The following is a 23730-nucleotide window of genomic DNA, read 5'->3' on the forward strand; positions in this document are numbered from 1 at the left end:
AGGTGAAAAATCTCTGACAATGCATGGTAGTGTTCTGTCTTCTCCCCAGTGCAATACTCATGCAACAGTATAAAAGAACAGTGATAGGTTCTTGCTTAACTCTTTACTATTGAAGGGTATTTGCTGTACTGGTTAGGTTAAAGCGGTAGCACTGCTTCATTCACTTCTGCCCAATGTTATTCATCCATTTCCTATGTTAGATAGCCAGGCTGCATCAGCAAGCACTTCCCTATAGTTCAAACACTACATGTAAGTGAAGCCTGTGTTTCCTTCACAGCTGTAATTGCTCAGAGGTAAGAGTAAAGAGCTCTGAGGCGTAAGGAGTTAACTGCATACTGCATCTGACCACAGTGATGCATTATTGTACTCTTTTCTTGGATGTACTTTTGGTGAGTAACTATGAACGTGAGGGAGGCTGGGTGAGAATAGCTTTCCAGGCATTAAATGCCTGGAGAATGGTGGTAGCTTGTGCTCTCTTTTATCTTTTCTACTGGCTTGTTTTGTGAACTTGAGTGAGTTGCCATCTCTAATGCTTTTCACCTAGAGCGGGATAATGCCTGCCTTAGAGGTATGTGGCAGAGCCTTTTTCCTAGTAAATACGCTGTAGTCCACAGATAAAAGAAGTCTTAGAAGTGCAAAACCTCTGAAGCTACCCAGCATGCTTATAATATATCCCCATTAAACAGCTGTTTGGCAATGTCTAATGCAATTTCCAGTTAATGAGGGATGTTTTCAGGCCCTGCCAAGAGAACAGGTGATGTTTTAAACTGATATTTTTAATAAGTCTTCTTTATTTCAGAAGAGGCAGCCAAGTATGTATCCTGTTGCGTTTGATGGGATCCTGGCCATTCTTGTTCTTAAACAGGACTCCAAATTATTCTTCTTCATGTGTTGCACAGCACCTAAAAGAATCCCTGCCTTAAAGCTCAAACGAGAGCCAAGAATGTCTGGGGTGCTTTTGTATCTGTATTGGTTTGGGAACTGGAGAGAAGAAACTCTTCTGATATCATTCCTGCAGTCTGGTAAAACTTTAAATAAGGTGGACTATAATTATGTTGTCACTTAAATTTAAGAGCAAGAATGTGCTCAATAAGAAAAACTCTTCCTCAAAACAGTTCCTTGTCACTCCTGTGGCAAGTGTTCATCTCATGCTTTTTAATAAATCTGAAAAAGGGGTGAGGGGAGTAGGGGGGTGTCAGGCCCATTTCATTTAGGATAAAGGTCGGCTCGGAGTTTAAGGAACTTGAAGATGCTCATGTAAGTAAGCATGCTCCTTTGCCTGTAATTCAGGGAGCAAATAAGGATTTTGGACGTGACAGGCTGGAAACACATGGTGGGGGGTGAAGGCCAGTGTCTGGGAGAAAACTGGGGGAATAGTATGGCAGTGAAGCCACTGGCCAATAGGAAATGGAGAAGGGCTTGAGGGTGGGGAGAATGAGGAGGGGAGCATGTCTGCTGCATAAGGCTTTGCCTGCAGGCAGTCTTACCCTGGTGCCTTGGGGCTGGTTTGCAGCCTCTGAAATAACAGTGCCTTGGGATGGAAATGTGGACGTGTCCTTCCCCTTTGCTTCTGGGGTACTGGAGCTGTTACTCACAACACCATTTACACTGCATCAGTATACAGCAATGCTCAGAGGTACTGATTACTCAAGGGGCAAGCTAATGTGGTAGAACTTGCCCTTCCCCTCAACGCTATGCTCCTGCACCCCAGAGCAAAGAGTAGGCTTGCTGAGTGGCAAAAGATTACTCGGCTGTCTTGGAGGCTGGATGCAGTCTGTAGGCTACCAGCTGAAGAGTCCTGCCAAGTCATGTAGGAATGCCTGAGATGGCAGTAGTCTCTCGCTATTTTCTGTAATCCTCAGTTATTTTAGGCTGCGTATTTATAGGCATTAAGTGTCTGAAACGGAATTCATGCTAATTGCTGTATTGGTTTGTTTCAGAAGCATATGATTGCTGTGTAAGAGTTCTTATGGAGGGGGAGGGAGGTAAGAGGTAGAAGAGTGATAATATCTATGAGCTGCCTTGGCACTAGATGTGCTGTCCTTACTGCTTCTAAAACATCTCAGAAGGAAAAAGGCTTATTCTTGGCATTGTTTCCTCTTTATTGTAAAGTGCAAGGAGCTAAATCTTACAGAAGATTGTGGACAAGACACTTGGACTGAAAGACTCAAGCAGATAGAGATCATTCCTGATAAACCATATTTGGGTTGGCTAGAGATGAAAGTAATTAAAACAACCTTTGTGATGGACATTGTTTTGAAACCCTCATATAGTCTTAGGAAAGATCTTCACAGTTAAATATTCTGTGACTTTTGTACTGGGCTTTCATTTGACCCTTCCCTTTGTCATTCTGCCTGCTGTCCTTTAAAGCCTGTCAGTATCTTTCCTGATGCTCAGTTTTTTTGTTGCAAGTTTTCTTTGCAGGTATCATGCTTTTTCCTTAAATGCTGAGGTGAATCTCCTTGCTGATGCTTAGCCTCTGAGGCTAAGCATACCGAGCTGGCGCCACATATTATCACCATGTAAAACAGTTCTTAAGATGGTCAAAAAAGCTACAGGATTTCTCTTGTATTCCCGATTTATTACCAATATCACTTCATTAAGGCTAAATAATTTACCTTTCTCGGGGAATATCACTCTTGCCCTTCTTGACAAGGGGAACTTAAGCTTGGTAAGCTGAAGAGGTCAGTGGACTTGAGAATCCCAATTCCTCTGGTTAGGACACACATATTCTTCCAGCACTTGAAGGCAGTGCAGATTGTTTAGTGTGTGGGGAGGAAGTCTAGAGGTCAGTGAATGGTTTTCCTAATGATGACCAGAAGAGTAAGTCCGCCCACAAGCAAGCTGTTGGAAAAACCTTAAACTGATTACTTTGTTAAGTTTTCTTGTTGCTGTGACTTCTTATGGGAATTACTTTCCATGCAACTACCTACTGTTTTCTGACTACTGGTTTAATTCTTTCATATCTGACTCTACAAAAATTGAAAGTAACTTCTGTGTTTGGATAAACATCCTTTGCATGTGTGGACGTTGCTTAAGGGTAATACAAATATGTGACTTGGTAGTCAGAACATCTGTGAAGAAAGTTGTTGTAGGAGCTTATGATCAATTGCTTATTAGTTGTCTTGAAGCAGACCTTTAGTGATGCTTCTGCAGTGCAAGTGTGGTATATATTTGTGTTGGGACAGGTTGCTTGTGGCTCTTGCATCCTGTATTCCAGTTAGTGAAACTAGACTGTGTAAGTGGGAAAAGCAGTGTGTTCAGGATTGTGGTACTGCTGCTTTTGGTGGGCTGGTCCTGATCAAAGGGGTGGGGGAGGTCTCTTACTCTTGGTGCTTATGGGGAGAAGGATGACTGGTGTAAGCCTAAAAGTGACAAATTTTATCTGAAAATACAGTTGTGCTGGGGGAATGATTTTAAGTAGAAAATGGAGTGAGGTGCAATCCATCCTGGTATAATAGCCTTTGGGTAGCTCTTTTTATGGATATTGACTCCCTTTTTTGGGGCATCCTGGCTAACAAGTACTGAGATGAAAATAAGCAGTTCCCGTATCATCTAGTTGTGAATCTATTGTGTGGCACCATCAGCAGGAGTAGAGCTACTCCAAACCAGTAAGAGTCTCTCTCTTCCTGAACCGTTTAGTACTACGTGGGAAGAATTTTACCTGAAAGTAATGTTTGTCATGGGCTGCTTCTGCTGTTAAATATGATTTCTGATGAAGCAGAAAAAAGATGAGGGGGAAAAATAGGATTAAATAGTAAGAGTGACTTGGTGGTTACTGTGTACCTAGCGCATTTGACCGATGAATTTGGGTTAATTGCTACCTGTTGAACAGTATGGTCTAGCCTGTAAAATGCTGCAAAGGCTAGCTGCTGATTTATGTGTCCTTATGTAAAAGCAGTCTCCTGGTTTTAAGCTAAAAAGGAGTCTTTTAGATCCTTTTCCTTGCAGGGTGCAGTTCTGCAGAAGGTACACTACTGCCTCTTTGAGTTGACATAAGTACTGGACAAGAGCTTTTCTGCACAGAAACATTAAAATCAGAGCTGCTATCACTTCACAGAAACTTTAGGTCCTTGAATTTTCATGGGAAGGCAACATGAGACAATCATCTAGCAAAAATGTCATCTTTAAATCCACTTCTGGGATACGAACACGGAGAATGATGAAATAAGCAGGGATATAAATCTGTGTATTGGAGCCAAATACTGCTGTCACCCTCTTTGCGTGCAAACTTCAGAACTTCACTCCCTTAAACCTGCTTCACAGGTGTTCAAAATCTGGCTCTGGTTTTACCTAATGACACTTTCCCTCCCTTCTACCTTGGGATTAATGATGACTAAAGTACCCTGCAAACTTTTCTGAGAAGTTTGTGTTGGTCTCTGCTTACAAATGAGGAAATTCCAGTGGTGGGGGGAGAGGTAAGAAGGAAGCTCCTTGGCAGAAACTTCACACCCAGACTTGGGAATTGCAATGAGTCCTAGTCCTGCGTGAGCCCTAACATACCTGTGCTCTTAGCAGGCTCTGGGTACCCAGGGGGAAGGTAGCTGAATCCAGAGATGGTTCCTCTGCAGGACACCTTAGTATTGTTTTCAGATGGCTTGTGTTTTCTTAAGGGTAATTTGAGTTTGCATAGTTTGTGTTTTTTTACTCTTTTCCACTCCGCTTTATTTATTGGGTAACACTAATGCTTTCTTGGCACTGTCTTGATACCCAAGTGTAACTGTAGTATGGTGCTTCTAAAAGATCTTTGCAAGAAACTGAGCTACTGCTTCTCTGCCGCGTGGCCCACAACTATGTGATATCCATGGACGTGTTAGCAAGAGGAAACTAGGCTACACTTATCTTGCTCTGTCACTGAAAATTAATAGGAATAAAATTTGCTTTCAAGATTTAAAATTTATCATCTGGCTTGATGGGTCAAACACAGGGCAACACTGAACTGGCTTACTTCTCTGTAGTCTGTAGTCATACGTCCTTTGAAAACAAAGGAATATGCTGGTACTTGAGCTGTAACCAGTAACAGAGGATTTGGTATTGAAATACCATCCAGTGATAGAGCTGGATTACTGAGTATAATTAGGGTTTTTGAGGGTCTGGTTAATAACTTCCTCTTCCTACTTGAATTCTGAGTGAGAAATTGGCTAATGAAGTTGTATGGGTTTTTAACTGCTACTGGGGAGAGAGAAAAGGTCCAGGAAGCTGGACAAGTTGAGAATGGGAGGGAAGGAGTTGGAACAGTAATGAGAGATGGGAGTGAACCAGCAGCCTGGCATGTGAATAAACCTGGGAAGAAGATGCCTGGTGCATGAGTTGGTAACAATATTTGTCTATGTAAGATGTTAACATAATTGCTAAAGGAAAAAAGTATTTCAAAGTCCATTATAGGAGTAGTCTTTCTGTGTGCAAGAGCTGGCAAACCTCAGCTGGGAGGAGCAGAGATGACTCTTCTTTGCTTTAATGTTTTCTCAAAGGTTTCAGTATTTTCCAAGTACGTACTGGAAGAGAGCTGATTAAATGTGTAGGATCTCTCTGAATCTTAAAAGGATTGGAATTAAATAGGAGCAAAGACAAAGAGTGAGCAAGTAAGAGTGAGAAACTGGATGTCTGCTTACGAGGAGACTTGACTGAAGAAATGTGTGGAGCAGACAGTCATGGCAAAATCAGGACTGATAAGGATAAGCAAGCTGACTCAGACAGAATTAGGCTGGAATTTTTACTGGTGGCCACATCTTTAATTTTCAAAGGTCTGTGAAATCTTACAACTAGGGCAGGTACACAGCCATTTGTCATGCACCTATAAAACCAATTTTAATGTGACTGTCAGCCCAATTTCTTAAATCAAAACAGATATTTCCTCTTGAGTTACAGCTGACCTAAACTGATTTAGCATCTGCCTGGAGTCCAATCAAGCAACATAAAATCATTTTTGTCTAACTCTTCCCTTCCTATTTGTAAGGCTGAATTTCCCTATATTTCTTAAACTTGATTCCCCCTTGAACTACCTCTTGCCTCCTGGTATGGACCAAAAAGCTTGTAAGAAGCGTGACGATACATGATTCAGCATGACAAAAACTTTTTTTTTTTCTTTAGATGAAACTAAGACTTCTCAATGTTTGCTAAGACAGCTAGTGCCTGGGATAACTTTTCAGCTTGAAGAGGTTGCTGAGCTCAGGGGAGGGGAGAGGAGAGGAGAAGGGTCTTTTGCTCCAGAGCAGGCTCCTCCTCAACCTGAAGCCCACTGAGAGCTGGTTGCCCTGGATGCTGTCACCACTTGTCTTGCTAACATTTAGATAGCACTGAGCTGCTTTTTTGGGGGTGGATGCCAACCACCACAGTCTAGGCTTTCATTGTTGCTATCTATCTACCTATTTCTTACATTTGAGCAGGGTGAGGGAGTGCAATTTGCTAGTGTCTTGTTCGATGAGAAGAAATGCATGCTGCAATTCCTACATGGGTGGCTGCAGGTGGATGGGGAGCAGTGATTACTGATAGTTCATCTCCCTTGTTCCCTGCCAATGCATTAGCTTGCCTGCTATCCCCTCAAGCAATATAGTGTCAGATGAGCAGTAAGCAGCCTACCCTTCAGTTGCCCTATTCGATGATAAAGCAAGTCCTGCTTCTTTCTGATATGTTCTACTGGTGCCACTTTTTCCTGGGCTCATCTTCTTACAGGCCATAGTCCAGGCTGCTGGGAAGGTGAGCAATATCCTCCAATGAAAAGAGGAACCTCGATCATTGGGGTCAGAAAAGCAAATTCCTTCAGATGAGATCAGGCCCAGTAGACTCTTACGCTATAGGAGGTATGAAGAAAGAAAACTGCTTAACCCTGTGCAGAAGCTTGCTGTGTTCTTCCAAATGTGGTGGTGATGGTACGAGTACTACTTACTCTTCATAGTCTGAAGCAGTCACAAAAAAACTGTATGTAGAAGCTGGTACCACAGCCTGCTTTAAGTCTGTCAACTAAAAATGTCAGTTTGGTCTTTGTCCACTGTGAGAAGTCTGACCAGTGAGCCTGAGTATGTGTTTGTACTGAGGCCAGGTCTTAGACCAGACGGAAAGAGATCCAGAAAATCTGAGGAATCCAGATAAAGCCACAGCTGTTTTGCCACAGCTTTCTCAATAACATGCCCTGAAAAGGAAGATGAGAGACTGCAGTAATCTTGCCAATTATCTGTGTCAAAGATTTATTGTGCAAAGGTCTCATATTTGCTTATATTAAGACTGATACCCTGTTCCCTTCAGGGAGGTAGACAGCAAAAATAGAGCAATATGTATGTTAGATTTTTTTTTTTAGCTTCCACTAGAGAGACACATACAAATTGAGCACAAAGTTAGCTGAGCACTTCCAGAATCCCAGTGATTGCAATTGGAGGAAAGGTAACCTGGGGAGTGCTGTGTGAATTTGGGCTAGAGGTGGCTATTTGTGCGGAAAGCTGTCAGTCCCGGACTGAACAGCTCATGTACAAAGATATCCCACTGGCTTGGATGGCTTTTAACTGCAAGGGTCTTGGTGACAATGAACTTAGCATGTTTAAGGTGAAATACTGTAGAACTAGAAACTTAATTCCACAGAAAATAGGGAAAGCATGTTCTGCCTCTAGCAACAAGGAATCAGCATGAGTATTCTGCAGGTCCTAACCGAAAATGTGAAAAATAATTCAGTGTAGCTGGAAATCACCCTTACTGCAAGTTGAAAGGGCACAGTAAAATAAACAGTTCTATAGCACAAAATGTTGTGAAAAAGCTGTCAACCTGAGAGAGTGAACAGCCTTTATGAAGATCAGTCACTAACATTTTTCTGCTTGGATGTGGGGATTAAGTCTATGTATAACATGGTGGGAGGAAGGGAGGTGCTTTGATATGAAAGAAATTTTATATCTTGCTGCAGAAACTCATACCAACAATCTGGGGCAGCATCAAGATTACTTGTAAATGTTTCTTCTTTCGAAGTCACCCCTGTCCATGATTCCCCTTTTACATATTAAAAAGTGCAGACCCCATAGCAGCAACCCTGACAGCTTAGTCATATTCCCCCTCACTACAGGAAAGATATTGAGGTGCCGAAGGATGTCCGAAGAGCAATGAAGGTGGTGAAGGGTCTGGAGAACAAGTCTTATGAGGAGCAGCAGCTGAAGGAACTGGGGTTGTTTAGCCTGGAGAAAAGGAAGCTCAGGGGAGACCTTGTCACTTTCTGCAACTACCTGAAGGGAGGTTTTAATGAGGTGGGGGTCGGTCTCTTTTCCCAAGTACCAAGTGATAGGACAAGAGGAAACGGCCTTAAGTTGCACCAGGGGAGGTTTAGATTGGATATTAGGAAAAGTTTCTTCACTGAAAGGGTTGTCAAGCATTGGAACAGGCTGTCCAGGGAACTGGTTGAGTTGCCATCCCTGGAGGTATTTAAAAAATGTGGAGACGTGGCCCTTAGGGACATGGTTTAGTGGTAGACTTGGTAGTGCTAGTTTAATGGTTGGACTTGATCTTAAGAGTCTTTTCCAAACGAAATGATTCTATGATTCCTCTTAGATCTCAGCAGGAGGGCTTCTGCTGGGAACACCATACGACCATGGCTGTCACTTCACTATGGAAATACTCCTGACCCGTGTAAACAGATTTTTGTGCTAAAACAGATTTTACTGCTAGTGTAATAGTAATATTGCTGGGTAGTTCAGCAGTAGTGATAAAATGCAACATCTTGCTCCCAAGCTATTGGAAGGCATGTGAACTCTACTTGAATAAGCTAGAAAACCTTGCACACAAACAACTTCCTAGGTTGAAGTGGTGTTGCCTAGTTTGATTCTGCACTAAATGGCAGTGCTGTAGTGATGCTTGACCTGTTTGTTTTGTTTTTTTTTTTTTTTTTCCTTTGAAGTTCAGTAATCAGCAGCTAGGTTACTGCTGCAACTTTGAAGAAAGACAAGAGTAAATACTATAGTATTCTGCAGACAGGATACTATAAAGGAATCCTGTCTGCAGAAATTAGAAAACGTGTTTACTCTTCAGTGTATACAGTAACACTTTTCTGAATGTTGTCTGTTGCTGACAGTAGTTGATGGCATTGAAGCTAACCATGGTGCAGCTAACAAGGATCTTTCATTCTTGCTTAGCAGGAGCATTTTATCTTGGAAAAGCTACAGAGAGATAGTTCCAACTGCTGAATGGTTTGGATTGGAAGGGTCGTCTAGTCTAGAGGTCATCTAGTGACCCCCTCCTGAAATGACCAGGGACATGTTCAACCAGATCAGGTCGCTCAGAGCCCCGTCCAACCTGACCTTGAATGTTTCCAGGGATGAGACACTTACCACCTCTCTGGGCAACCTGTTCCAGTGTTTCACCACCCTCATTGTAAAAAATTTCATCCTTATATCTAGTCTAAATCTTCACTCTTTTAGTTTAAAGCCATTACCCCTTCTCCTATTGCAACAGACGTTGCTAGAAAGTGTCGCCATCTTTCCTGTAGGCCCCCTTTAAGTACTGAAAGGCTGCAATAAGGTCTTCCCAGAGCCATTTCTTCAGACTGAACCACCTCAGCTCTCTCAGCCTGTCCTCATGTATCTTGTCTGTTTTGGAAAGCTTTTTATTGTATGTTTAGACAGTCATATTAAGTGACTTTTTGAGGTGGAAGCAGGGAGTCAAGAGTTAGTTTCATACCAGCAGAACTGAAGGTCGTATCCTGAGCCTTCTGTGCACAGCAGGTTCTTCCATTTGTGATCCAGAAAGACTTTAGCAGTGTGAAAAGCTTCTCTGCTACTGCCTGTGCTGTCCCAGAAAGCTCTAACTGCCTGACAGTCCGAGAAAGCATTGACCAACACTTAATTCATACAAAGGGCTAAACCCTGTGGGTGGTTACCCCTACTAAAATGAGGGAAGCATTTGGTTTAAATGTAAGTAGAAAGATAAGAATTATTGTAAACACCATCAAATACAATGCAAACAGAACTGCAGAACAAAGCAATGAAACAATAACTCTTTCCCTTAGGGAGTTAGGGGGAAAAGTTTATTTTTTCTGACTTTTGACAGGAGTTTCAGTTCTGTTTTGTACATCCTTTCCTGATTCTTTCCCTTTTGCTCTAAATTCCTGTCTGGCATATTTCTTTTCTTGGTTAGAAGGACTATTTTTTTTTTTTGTTTGTTCTGAATTGAAGCCTTGCCTTAGACTTAATGTGTCTGTCTGGGTCACTGCAGAATCCACCAAGGTGGGTTTGGCACTTGAAGCAGTGCGTGTTAAGAAGGCAAGCCTGGGATCCTTATGATGACGAAAGCGCCCTACTGAAGGGCTCTTTTGAAGAGTCTCTGCTGGCCTCCTAAAGCAAGAATTAAGATTTCTAAATGATGTCTTTAAATGTTATCGTTGGACTTGTATAAAGTTGAGTCTCTGAAACTACCTGTCTGCAGATCAGACATATGCAATCTTAATGAGAAGTACCTGCCTGTATTGGTAGGTGGACATCACTACTGCAGTGTTTTATAGGGGGAACAAAGAGTACCTCATAGCTATTAACTGAACAGGTAATACTTTTGCTAATGAGAATGTCTTTATTTTTTTCTTTTCATCCAAAGGTTAAAAGTCCAGGGATAACACAACCTCTATAGTGTTAGGAAAAACCCCCTTTCTTTTAAGAGCACTGGAATAATATTAACCATACATGTGAGAAAGCTGCTGCATTCACAATATTGGCAACATAAGCTACTCTGTATTTAATATGAGAACATATTATCTATGAACAAGGTGAAATTCCTGTCTTTTTTTTCTTCAGTTTCACTGTCTTTGACACTTTAGAGGAGTAATAGAGCAACCTCCTTTATTACTCTGTGGCCAGGACCCAAATCTGAACATCTCCCTGGAGATGGCAAGGTAGGCCTCTAGAAGAAGACATGTCAAGATAGTTATGTCCCCAGACAGAAGTAGTAATAGTGCTTCAGAAGCTTTGACACTGAAGTGTTGATGATAGTACGTGTAAAGTCAAATGAACTAGGGAGAAGCCCCTGATGCAGCCATTTTCCCCTGAGAGTTATCTTTGGTTAATCATTGTCTTTGGATAATGTAGGAATAAGAATATAGTTAAGAAAAGTGAACCTTTTAATGTTCACAGTACCTCCTTTTTTGATATCCCTCCTGTGCAATGGAATTTCAGTTTGGCATTCAGTTAGTATACCTCTACTGATGGGCAGCCAGCCCTTGCTGGGTTTTGAACTAATGAGCTCAGTTATTTCTAATATCTACTTCTTGGTTCTGCTGTTGGCAGTAGTAACAGCAACCATAATGAAGGCTGGATGCCAGCTTCACTTTGAATGCCTCTTTCAGCATTTTAGAAGAATTGATTTAAGAAGGACTGAAACTTGTAGAGTTATGGAGTTTTAATGGGTGGCATTTTCCATCCTGGAAGATCTACAAGAACAAAACATTTGTGGTCTAATGGTGCCTTTGTATAGTTGTATTTCCATTGGAGCTCAAATCTGAAGATATGGCTGCCAAACTTTGTTTGCAAACTATGTTTAATCATCATGTCCCCTCATGTAATGATCTCCTAGCAGAGTACAGCGGTTCCAGAGATGGTAGTCCTCTTCATACACCTGCCTTGTTTACAATAATAGTGTCTAATACATATGGCTGTGACGGAAGTAAGACACTAGTGTAGACTAGACAGTGGGGAAAGAGTATCTGACTTGCTGTAAGCTCAGTTTTACTTTCTGTGCTTAAGTAATGTGCCTTGTGTGCATACTAAAAGGAATTGATTGCACTCATGCAGGAGACAGTGTTCAGAGGGTTTCAAAGCCATCTTTGGTAAGACTTGATATCCACTTTTTGAAGTGGGTGGTCTCTGGCACGTACAGAAGGTTTTGTCTTATTGGGGAGAATGAGTGATGGGAGGAGAAAATGTGTTTATTTTCTTGCTAGTTTGGGATGTTTAGAAAGCTTCTCAAATGACCTGGAGATTCCACTTAAAGTAGGTGCCCTGCTCTCACTGTGGAAGGAAAGGGTGAAGTACTTTGAGTTCTTAAGAGAAAGACAGCATGAGAAGGTACTTAAGAGAAGGGGTCTGGATAATTTGATTTCAGGTGGTGAAGCCAAATTTTAAGGGCTTTGGATTTAAAGGGAAGCCCTTTATAGCTATCAGGCTACTGGTAGAAACTCAACAGAGAATTTGTACTTCATCAAATAGATTATTCATTTAAGAATGCTTCAGAAAAACTTGGTTGTAATCAGACATGCTTGCAGTTAATGTGTAGCCCCATATTGTATAGCAAAGACTCATGTGAGAAGCTTATTTGATATCAAGACTCTTCTGCCCTTTGAAACAGGGAAGAAGTTTTATGCTCTTCATTACAGCATAGTGAAAGGCACTACTGTAATGTTGGCAAACTGGCATTATTAGAAATTTTGAGACAAATTCAAGAGAAGGGTCTTGCACTGTTGTTTTTGAGCAGTGATAGGCCCCAGAAAGGTTCTAGTGGAATTACTAGGAAGGAACTAAATATAGGTGGAGGGGAAGATTACTGTGGGTTACACCGCGGGATCTAATTAGGTAAACTTCCATCTTCTCACTCTTCAAGAGCTCAGAACTGATGGCCCCACAGCTTGCCCATTCTGTCTGCAGTACTCCAAACTCTTGTAAATGGGAAGAAGCTTTCCTAGGCTTACTGCGTAGCCAGTCCTCCTAGAGGTAGTATAAAGGGGAAAACAGGCTCAAGAAAGTATTCTTTCATAGACACTTTCAGCATGTGGCTAAACTACCAAAGTGACTGCACAGAACTCTACAAATCCTGGAACTGACTTTTAGTGGTTTATACAGTGGAGGGGAAGAAAGCATACACTCCAGTCTCCTCTATGATTCAAGAGAATCAGGGCAATGGTGTAAAGCAAACAAGATGGCATTTGTGTAAGGATAGGGATCACTCTTCTCAGAAATTTCACTTGAGATGCTGTCCTTTGTTAAAGTATATACCTGACATTGCTTCAACCCTTCTGCTTTCCTGAGAGCTTCTTTTGAGGAAAACATACCCCATTACAATGGAATAGCTAACTTCTCATCTTCTAGTGACAGCACAAAGTTTTAATCCTGCTATATTTGCTAGGGGAGAAAAACAGCCTCAACTGTCGTTATGACAAACTAAAGTGGGGAATATTGTTACTCAAAGGAGACTAACTTGGCATAAGTTATACAGAAGGATGTTTTGAGTTTGTTTTTGAGTTATGCTGAATAAGCAGAGGACTACCTAAACCAGAAAGACTGGATCAGGTTATTAAACAATACAATTTACTAAAGACAAGATTCCACCTTTTATGTCAATGGAAGTTTTGCTGTCGTTTTCTTTTGGACAAGAAGTTCATTGCCTGACTTTGTGAACATCTGGATTTTCTATGTGGTTCAACATGTATAGTAGCAAAGCTAAAGAGAAGAAACAGTCCAAGTTAAACATGCCTTGTCTTGTCAATGTGTTTGACAAATTAAATTTAATCTCAAGTTTGTTCTAGGCTTGCATGTCATCTTGGCTGCAAGAATAATCTGAGTAGGAGAGCGAGCTTTGACAGAAGCTGAAGTAATGTTTTTTCAAAGGAATTAAATCAGTCTCTACCTTAATATTGCCAAAATTACTAGAAGGTTTAGAAGTGGTGTGTTAGAAATGTGAGACTTGAGCTGAAATTTCTATTTTGTGTTTTAGAGTTTTGGTTTCCTCCTCTGTTCAGTTGATTGGTATACTGGTCTGTAGTACAACTTACGAGATGCTTAAACTTCATGTTTATAAAATCAAAGTCACTTTTTAGAATGGTGATACAGGCAAGTGGATAAACATTCTGTGGAAGGGATTATTTTAAAATCTGAAATGAACAACTTGTCCTTGATGTCTCTGGCATTTTCCTCCCCACAACTCAACTGTTTTTAAGCACTTGCATGAACTTACACTCAAAAGCATAAAAGATACAATTTTAAAAGTTCAATCTCTGACTGCAGTGGCTTTTTCCTTTTCTGTTAAAAATACAACAACAAAATACCACAGTAGAGCTTCTCTGGGATGAAGTTAGATTCTAAGAGTTTCTCCTGAACCATTTGTCATAGGTGGGCTCTTCAAATATGCTGTTAGGCAACTTCTTTGGATCTAGTACCTTATCTTTGAAAAGCAGAGCACAGCTGCTGCATCATGTTTGGGGATCAGCTTGTGAAGAAAAGCAAACTATTATTTCTTAGCTAGAAATCATCTAGGAGATGAAGCACAATACTTAAGCACTCCCCTTACACAAAACAATGATTGAGGGGGGATGGTGGGGGCAAGGGAGAATCACCGTAGAAAAATGAGGTTTCTATCCTGTAAGGGCAGAAAACTGTCTTGAATTCAACTCATACAAATACATCTCGAGTTTGCCTGCTTTGTGGTGTGATCCCATATGTTTGTCCTGCCTTCATCATCCTTGAGAACAGGCCGTGTGCTTTGAACCCATTCTTGTTTGCACAGCTGGGGGCCTGGGGTTGAAACATAAGTGGTGCTTTAATTTAGGCTAGACTCTTCACTTTGCAGGTGGGATGACTCAAGGAATAAAAGTATTACAATATCCTTCTCATAAGTCCCTCCTGTCTGGGGAAATTGTTTCCCAACAAATTTCCCCCCAAAATTTATTGGGAAAGCCTTAAGTCTCAGTATAAAACTGTAGGATGCTAGAAAACACCCACACAGGGACTGGAACGTGTTAAGATCCAGGACTTGGAGAAACTTTAATTTAAAAACATGTTCTTAAACCAAAGTTGTCCAGGTGCAAGTGAAATACAAACTTGTGAGCACTTCCAAAAAGGGAATACTACAATTAATCAGTTTCTCCCTCCCCTTGCCCCAAAACACACAACAGACTTCCCAGGAAGCTTGCTTCGAAAGCCTTTTTTCACTAGATAGGTTCTGAGGCTGCACAGGTACTTTCAGGAGGGAGGCTGGACACCCTGGTCAGCTGTTGGGAGTTGTGGTGGTTCTGACAGGTTGATATCTTTCTGCACATGGAAGACTGCAAGCCCTGACAGTACCACCTCTGCCAGAGTTTCTAAGGCTTTCAGATTTTTTCTTTGTATTTCTAGAAGCCAAGCATTTTAGGTCTCTGGCTTAGAGCAGGACTTTTGACACCTTTGAGGCCTGCTAGGTTTCTGGTTCCATGGCAGGAAACTTGGCTGAAGTCCCAAACCCATGGTTGAAGTTGAAGTCCTTGTACCCTGTAGGCAACTTGCCATGGAGCTGAAAGTCTAGTTGTGATTAAAACTGGGACTTGGCTCAAGCCCTGCTTCCAGTATGGCTGGTTGCACCAGTTTGGAGCGTGAAACCAAAGCATAAATCTGTGAGGTCAAAACTAGGAAATGTGAAATGATGCTTTCCAACAGCAACAAAAATGTCCAGAAGTTTATAGTCTCCCCTAATGTATAAATGGTATGGTTTTCCTGGGGAATTCTCCCTGTGAAGGACTCACTCATTTGTACCCAAGACAGGCCAGTCTGAGTGCTTAGAAAAATAAGTGAGTGATCTGTGCCATATGAACATACCTAGATTTATCACTCTTTCCAAACATGTATTTTAAGGGTCTTCAAACATGAAGTCTGCCAAAACAGGAGTGCACATGCTGTTTTCTTGCCTCTCTACTCCTCAGTTTTGTAAGGCAGCAGCCTGCGGGACTAATCGGAAGCGAAGCTGCTAAACAGCAGAGGCACCTCTGTTTTGATCCATAGTGGACTCGTCTTGTAGATTTGTTTCTTAGCAGACTTCCACTTTCTCACGTTTATGTCACTTGTGGCCCTTGCTCCCTCTTTCCCCTGAAGCCTTGCTAAAGCACATTACTCTGGTACTGCAATGCCTTGGCCATTTCTTGTTACCCCCATCACAGAGGACTGTGCTGTTCTGTTTGTGCTTATAATGTACCCAGATGGTGAATAGAATGAGTGACCACCAAGCTCATTTTCACTTGTGGGGTCAGACCTTTCTCTGCTAAATAACACAAGTGTTCCCAGCTGCTGTGCAGCTGCAGGGAGTCTGCTTTCCTTCACAGGCATTAAAAAGCCTTTAATCAGTGTTTGTTGTTTGTCAGCAGTGGTGTTGAGGTGTGGAGAAAAAGAACAGATATGCTTTGTTGGCAAAGTTAACTTCATTCTGACCTCTTATCTTTCCTCTTTCTTTTCAAGTCTGAAGAAGCAGAAAGTAGTTTGGGAAGTGGTTTCTGCAAGCACCTGTGTAAATGTATTTGCTAAAGGAGGGGGTTTATGTCCTTATACAGATACAGCATTTGACATAAAAAGATGCTCTGAGAGCTGCATTGAACTGGAAGCTCTTTAGGGCAGCGATTCAAACTGACTGGTGTAGGAGCTGTGCAGGCTCCCTTAATGTAAGCAAATGCTATGAAAAGGCAAATATTGTTGTCTAATACTAGTGTTACTTACGCTTATTTTAGTATTGAGTCTGCATTTAAGGAATACCATTTGCAATCTGGTCAATTTTAACATTTCTCTGGAAAATAGATTATTCTTGCTAGTTTTTGTGTGATTTTTGTCAGGTTTTGTATTTAGTGTGTTTGGTTTTTTTAAGTTCTATTTTTAATAGTTCTTCTCTCATGGAGGAAAAGGGAGGAGAGTAAAGGACTGATAAGCCAGTGACACCATCCCCAGTCCCATTTGTTTTGGATGCTGAAGCAAATAGGAACACGTGTATCAAAAAGAAGCTTTGAGAAATCTCAGTGCTAAGATAATTGTTTCCCTCTTCTTTCTAGATGAAGCTTGAAAACCTGCTGGTGCTGCACGTGTTTTTGTAGGTTTACTTTTTTACTGAGTCCAGATCTGTTCACGTTGTGTGTCTGTATGTACAGCACCAAGCATGGCTGTGAGCGTTGATTCTGTTGTTTGCAAAGCCTGTTTGTGAAGGCATCCTGAGGCTGTGAGGATCACAAGCTTTGATTTAAACTTCAAGGGTTATGATGGGACATTTGGTGTTAAAGGTGGAATACTTTATCTTGCTATGCTTCCCCTGGTTTGAAGGGACCAGAGAATCATGTTACTGCCTCGGCTGTATGTGGGGAGGGTCGGTAGCACCGGGCCACCCTGTGCACATTGTTCCAGCCCTCTGCCTATGTCAGCAGTATCTCCTGCAGTGACCAAGGTGCTCTTTTGGAGCAGAGCTGTGCTCCTTGGAAAAGCAGTGCCTGCTTGCTCAAAGTGGGAATAAAGAATGGGGAACGAGTAACTTACAAATTGTAGTCCTAGCTGTTAAAATGATAAATTCATGTATGCTCCCCATGAGCAGACATGTATTTTAGTGTTCATCCAGTGTTTTTCTTCTTCGAGTGGCTGAGGCTGCTTACAAAGGAGGGCTCTTGGACTGTCAAAATACTAAAAAGAAAACTCTGTGCTGGGCAGGCGGGGATGGACACTCAAAACGGCTACTGCGTTAAACGTCTCTGAGTGGTCTGTGTTGATGATCACTTCTGTACCATGAATGATTACCAGCTAGAAGAGGGACAAAGAACCACCACTTTACTATCTGAAAGCTGTCAGGGCTGCCGAGCAAAGACAAGGCTTCTGAGCTACAGTGGAGCAAGTGTCCTGCTGTAGGGGGGAGTTTTTGAAGCCCTTCAGTAACATCTCCAGGAGATTCAGCCTTTCTGGCAGTGTTGTCTGATCACATGAGAAGAACCCTGATCAGACAGGCATGATCCTGGATCCTTCTGGAAATTAATGCAGACTTTTACAATTATAATCTAGCTGAATAAAACAAGCACCATCTTGTGCAACTACATAAACCATAAACTTTTTTGGCAAGGCAGGTGTGGCATCTTCAGTGTCTGGAAAGCACCTAACATGCTGTGTGGGCTCTGTGCTGTAATCCAAATTACAAATGCTAAAAAGGCTTTGATATTTTTTTTTTTTTTTATAACATGGTTCTTGGCTTAATTTGGGTAGGCAAGAACTTCATAGACTGCATTGGGATGCTCTGCATGTTTCCTCAGGCCCTCATAATTAATCAATGCTGAGCTGTTCCTCCCTATCCCTCTGTGAGGAGGCACCAGAGGAAAGCTGTTCCATAACCTTAGGTTTAGCTCATTTGTGTCGGCCCTGAGAAGGACTTTTTATTCTTCAGAGGTGCCCTTTCTGGGAGGACGGGCGTTCCTGGCCTGCGAGGCCCCTCTATACTAAGTATTTTGGTACAGGCTGCAGAAGGCTTAGGGGAGTTCTCATGATACAAGCTGAGCTTTCAATAAGTTTGTAATATGGTTTGATGCTGGGAACCAATATTGTAGCTTTTTTTGGTGCCCCCTCTGGATAACTCTGATCTGTGGAACTTGGCTTCTGACACAAGGAATTTGCAAAAAGTTTCATGCCAGTAGCTCAAGCCCTCAAAGTTGTGATAAATGGCAGATGCGTGCGTTCCTCCTAAACCAGAATGGCTTCTGTGTTTAACTGAGTATTTAATCGCTGCATGTGCACCATACTGTGCTATCAGGCAGCTCTGCTTTTAAAGTCTGTTTATAGAGACAGCTGAAAAGCCTTGCGAGTTTTCAGGGTCCCTGACATCCCATGCTGGGAAGAAGCTTCAGCATCTTCAGTCTGCTGCTTTTTGCTGTAGGTGTACAGTCACTGGTGATCTTTGCACCTCGGCCTCGGGGGCTGCAGAAAGACATTACTGTAGCCAGAGCAATTCCAAGCTAAATTGTGATAGTCTAACCCCTGACAAGAACTGGGCAAAAATGTGGTCCAGCTTTACAGTGTTTTTATAGTCTAGTCCAGATCTCTATAAACCATTTAAAATTGCCTTCAGGTTTAAATTTTCCAATTTCCCATTTGGAACAGGTGTTGCCAGGTTATAGAAAGTGTTGCAGAAAAGGAACAAAAACATTTTAAAAACTCTGTGCTGTTACAAATTTTGGCAAGTCTCTGACATGAGATTTTTTTTAAAAAAGTTTGCCCCACCCAAATTAAAACAAGTGCAGACCTTGCTTACTTTTCCCAGCTGTCATGTTTAAATAGGGTTTTTAGTAATGCATGAGTCTTCAAAAGATCCAGCAGTACAGAGCTAATATGTTTTTATATGAAAATATGCAACTTCTCAATTGTTTTTCATCTCATTTAATTGGGAAGAGAAAGAGGGTGAAGAATTATTTTTTTAAATGTCAAAAAAACAAATTTCAGAGATGCATGTTCTTGGAGTGGTTAAAAACCAACCCAAACTAGGCTTCAGGCAATGTTTTTTCAACAGCTTTAACCTCAAAGCACAGAGCAGACAGCTTTGTAGGCAACTGTAACACCAAGGTGATTATGGCAATGACTCACACTTCCCTGTAAGGCATCCAGCTATCAACACACTTGGAGAGCCGTGGCTTTGTGCATGCAGGCAGGGTGTCAGTCAGTGCCCACTTGCCAGCCCACTGCTGAGCTCATGACTGGTTTGCCAGCAAGTTGGGATACTGGTGTATTAGAGAGCAACCCTGGGTCCCCCCAGGCTTGTGAGAGGCTTAAGAGATGGGAGCTTGGGAAGGGGAAGTCCAAGGCAGGTTTAACTTTCCTTTTCTTTGCTCAGTCCTCAATGAAGTTGTTTCAAGAGTCACCTGAAATCTTCTTGTGAGCAGGTGGTTGGGTTTGGGTAATAGTTAAAGGTCTGACTGACTAACCACTAAATGGGTCAGTGAAAAGGGCTGCTACGATCATGTCCAGGTGAAACTCTTCCAATGGTTATGGAAAGAGGGTGGCAGTCGGGGTTCTCAGGAAGGCAGTATGAACTTGGGAAAGAGACCTGGGTACCCTTATAGGCAGCTCAGAGTACAGCTGAGGGTAAAACAGTACACTACTGCTAGATGTTGGGATTTGTAGGGAACCGAACAGACAGAAAATGGAGACTCATTCACGTGCATTGTGCGTTTCCCTTTCTCCAAAAGATAAGGCAGAAACCAAGCTGCCTTCAGAGAAGGGAAATGGCAATGATTGTGGTATGGAGGAATTCTTCTGGGCAAGGAATTGGGAGACTGGGGTTGTTCGCATTGAGAGACTGAGAAGAAAGAAGTGCCAGTTTTATACAAAACAGGTGGCATCCAAACTGAATGCTTGGGAAGAAGTATTCAGAAAGATGACAAATTCAAAATTCTGAAAGGAAATAGCTTTTCACATAGTGTGCAATTAGATTGTGGGATGCATGGAATGCAATTGCCAGCTGGGCAGGATGTCATCAGGAAGGAACAAAATGTGGCTTTGGGAGTGTGCAGGTCTGCTGTTGCAGGTGGTATCCACAGATGACATAAGTAATGCTTTAAAAAACAAATAACTGGTAATATAAAGCTGGCCACATCCATGGTTCAACTACCAAGGCCAATCTTGATAGGTTATTTGGATTCCTCCATCCTCGTTGATAAGTTTCTTGCACCTCTGACTAAAATTGTCTAGTACCAGATACTTTTTGTGGCAGGGTGCTGGGCAAGCTGGGCTGTTGTGACTCAGTATTGCCCTTCCCGTGTGGGTTGTGTTTGGCTTTGCACATCTTATGTTTTCAGAGGTGAGGCAGAGTGAGTAATGTTTCCGTTCTATTAAATAAAATGGAATGGCAAAGACCCTTAATTTTTTTTTTTTTTTAAAGATGTACGTGTTTCATTTTAAGTTCCCTTCAGGCAAAGTCAGCTTTGGTAGGCAGCTTAAACTGCATCATAGAACATATTGCTATTGTCATAAAAACAAAATACTCCATGCTGTGTTTTGGGAAACCAAACAAAACCTTTTTTTTTTTTTTTTTCCTCCCTCCCTACTTTTTTCCACTTCCTTCAGTTTTTAATTAGTGACCGTGACAGAGACCCTCAGTGTAACCTGCATTGCTCCAGGTCCCAGTCGAAACCCCTCTGTGCCTCTGATGGCAGAACATACGAGTCAATGTGTGACTACCAGCGAGCCAAATGCCGGGAGTCAAGTCTGAGCGTGACGCATCGTGGCCGGTGCAAAGGTAGGTGGATTTCAAGTGCCTTTGAGGGGAGGAATGGGAGTCTTACCTTATTAAAAAAACTGGAATCTTAGACCCTTGAGTTTAGTAACGTGCTCTGTGAGTAATCTGATTGAAATTGTGCATTCATGTGAGCATGGGTATCTGAGTCTGGGTTTAGGTGGCAGGAGTAAGAACTGACCGAATTATCAATGAAAGAAGGCAAAGGAGCCTCAGCCATCACTGAAAAAGGGACGAAATATGTGTCTGCAGAGCAGACGGAGCTGGTCTTCTGGAAATACAAAATCAAATCCTAAAAGAAGAGATCTTCCTTGCTACTTGTGCCAGTGAGGAACTGAGATACCTTTGAGTGATAGGAATGTGAAGTGGGGAAGAATGTGCGGTGCACGTTAGATGTCTAGTCCCTTTTCAGACATACACAGCCTTTTTGTGCTGAGCTAATTAAGAAGGCAGAATACAGGCAAGGCTTTACATGGCCTCTTTCTTGCCTGTTTGCTGTTACACATCTACTCAAAAGTGAGAATACTATTTCTCTCTCAATTCATCTCTTCAGCATAGTATAAAGATGAAGTTGCAACTTTTTAAAGGAATATTGGTGTCTTGTCACGCAAATGATTTGCTTCTGCAGTGAAGTGAAAAATCAAGTTGAGTGCATTTTCTGAGAGCACAATTGACTCAGAGGGCAGATGGCACAGATGTTTTTAGCAATTGGTTAAAGTGACAGGAGAAACTCATTAAAATCCCTGTGGAAGGTTAAATAAGCATACGTTTAAGCCTGACTTTTGTTTATGAAGGCTTTTTTACTGTTGTAAAAGTGTATCCTTGTCAGAATTACTTGTTCTAAAATGGAAATCCCTTTTCAATGTATTGACAAGTTTTATAGGTTAGGTGAATTATGAGCATGACCTCAAATATTGCTCTTTTAAACAGATTCTCATTGGAAAAAAGCTTACTTGTATGATTTTATTTTTTTTCTCACCACTGCTGCGTTGCTTTATGGCAGCTTCTCTCCCATAGCATCCTGCTTTCTGAGTACTGGAAACCCAGAATCTTTCTTCCCAGGGCCCAAGAAGCAGCTGGACTGTTCTTGCAAGTGATGCACTTTTGAGTGTTACAATAAGAAGTGGTAGAGTGGGAGTCCTGCTTTTGCTTTCATCACTTGAGCAGAGTGGCTTAGATAAGCAACTTCATGGCTGATATGGGCATATAAACTGGCTCTGTTCAGTCACTTAAAACATGGGATCTGAAATGTGGTACATCCATACGCAAGAGTGTCTGTTTCTGGAAGTGGAGAAAATGTTGATTGCCAAACTACACAGGCTACTGTATATCGTGATTGCAAAGAATCCCAAAGAAGTAACTGGAAAAAAAGGCAAGAAGCACAGTTTAAGTATACTTAAGCAGAGTTAAAGTATGCTTTCCCTTTCTGCTCTCTGACACAACTGAAATGTTTAGCTGAAACTACTCGTGTTCTCCTTTCCTTTTTCCTCTTACCCTGCGATACTATGCAGTACCTAATAACTTGTGTGTGTTTGACAACTGCAAGTCTTGCTTGTAAAACCCACTAATGCTCCTATGAATCCCTGGGAAGTAGGAATATTCTTTTAACTATCACATTCAAATTTAACCTTGCCGGTAATGTCCATGTGTGCTGCTATTTAAAGGTATTTTGTTTTTCTAGTCACATTAGGAACATGACCTCTAGTTGTGCATAAAGATCACTGTTCTTGGCAAATACAGACAGTTGTGAGAGAGGTGTGCCTAACTACAGGCGGTTGGCCAGATCTGTATCTTGTACTTGCTTGAAGGAGGGTATGACCAGCAGTGTTCAAGCACCTTCTACTGCTGCAGTATGGCACCAGGCTTACCCTGAACAGTTTCATTCCTTCTGCATGACGGAGATGCTTTACAGGGGAACTCCCGTAGATCTGGAAGGGGTCCCATGGGACACTGAGTCCAGTCACATCCAATTGTGATAGATACTTATCCTTATGAAATGAGCATTTTTAACCTGTGCTTCCTTCTCTGAGGGTGGGGAGGGGAAAGAACAGGTATCTAAAATAATGAAAAGGGGAAGTATATTGTAGACAGTGAGGTATAGTTCTGCACCCTAGACTACCATTTCCAATTTCATATGCTGCTTACTTGAACTGTGCTTGTGCCAAGGCAAGCAGAATGGTTTCCATAGTGAGGACAGAACCTATTTGATTCAGCTTAGCTTTCTGTTCTCTCTCAAGAAGCTAAGGACCTTTAAAGATGAAATCTTGCCAGCCCTTTGGGAACTATAACTCTTATTCAGCTCTCACTCCTTGATAGCTTCCTCACGTGCTTTTCGATGAAATTCCTTCAGTGCTAAATTATCTGAACTCTCTTCGAACCCTCACTCACACATCACAAAGGGTTAAAAGTCAGGAGTAGCTTAAAATGATCAAACTACGGCATCCATGACAAATGGAGCCTCATTGATGAGATTCCAGAGAACAGTTCCAGATGGTGTAGCTGTGCGTAAAATACACAGCCGAGCACTCCTACCTGGATCTTTTGTCAGCAAGCATCTTAAGATCTGATGTCAAATAAGAGTTCTGCCTCAAAACTTTGCAGGGATGAAGGACAAATACTTGTTAAATAAGTCATGGCAAGCTGTTAAGATTATGCAGTGATTATTAGGGTACATTGGATATCTGTGTCTTAAAACACATTTAAGTTCTATGTTAACCGGTTGGTTTTTAGGAATTTGTTTGGCCTATGTAATTAAAAAAAAAAAAGGGGTGGGAGTGTTCTAAAACCTTTCCTTTAGAT

General features: G+C 41.8%; 1 protein-coding gene across 4 annotated transcripts in view; it reads left to right on the top strand.

Annotated features, from left to right (window-relative positions):
- SMOC1 (SPARC related modular calcium binding 1) overlaps positions 1–23730 on the top strand; it is a 130777-nt gene that overhangs the window by 23281 nt on the left and 83766 nt on the right. For all 4 annotated transcript variants that reach the window (XM_054199599.1, XM_054199601.1, XM_054199603.1 and 1 more), the window contains exon 2: positions 20763–20934. In XM_054199599.1, coding sequence (XP_054055574.1) covers positions 20763–20934 — 172 coding nt within the window. The remainder of the gene's footprint in view (positions 1–20762; positions 20935–23730) is intronic.

Source organism: Rissa tridactyla, chromosome 4, assembly GCF_028500815.1.
Source record: "Rissa tridactyla isolate bRisTri1 chromosome 4, bRisTri1.patW.cur.20221130, whole genome shotgun sequence".
NCBI lineage: Eukaryota > Metazoa > Chordata > Aves > Charadriiformes > Laridae > Rissa > Rissa tridactyla.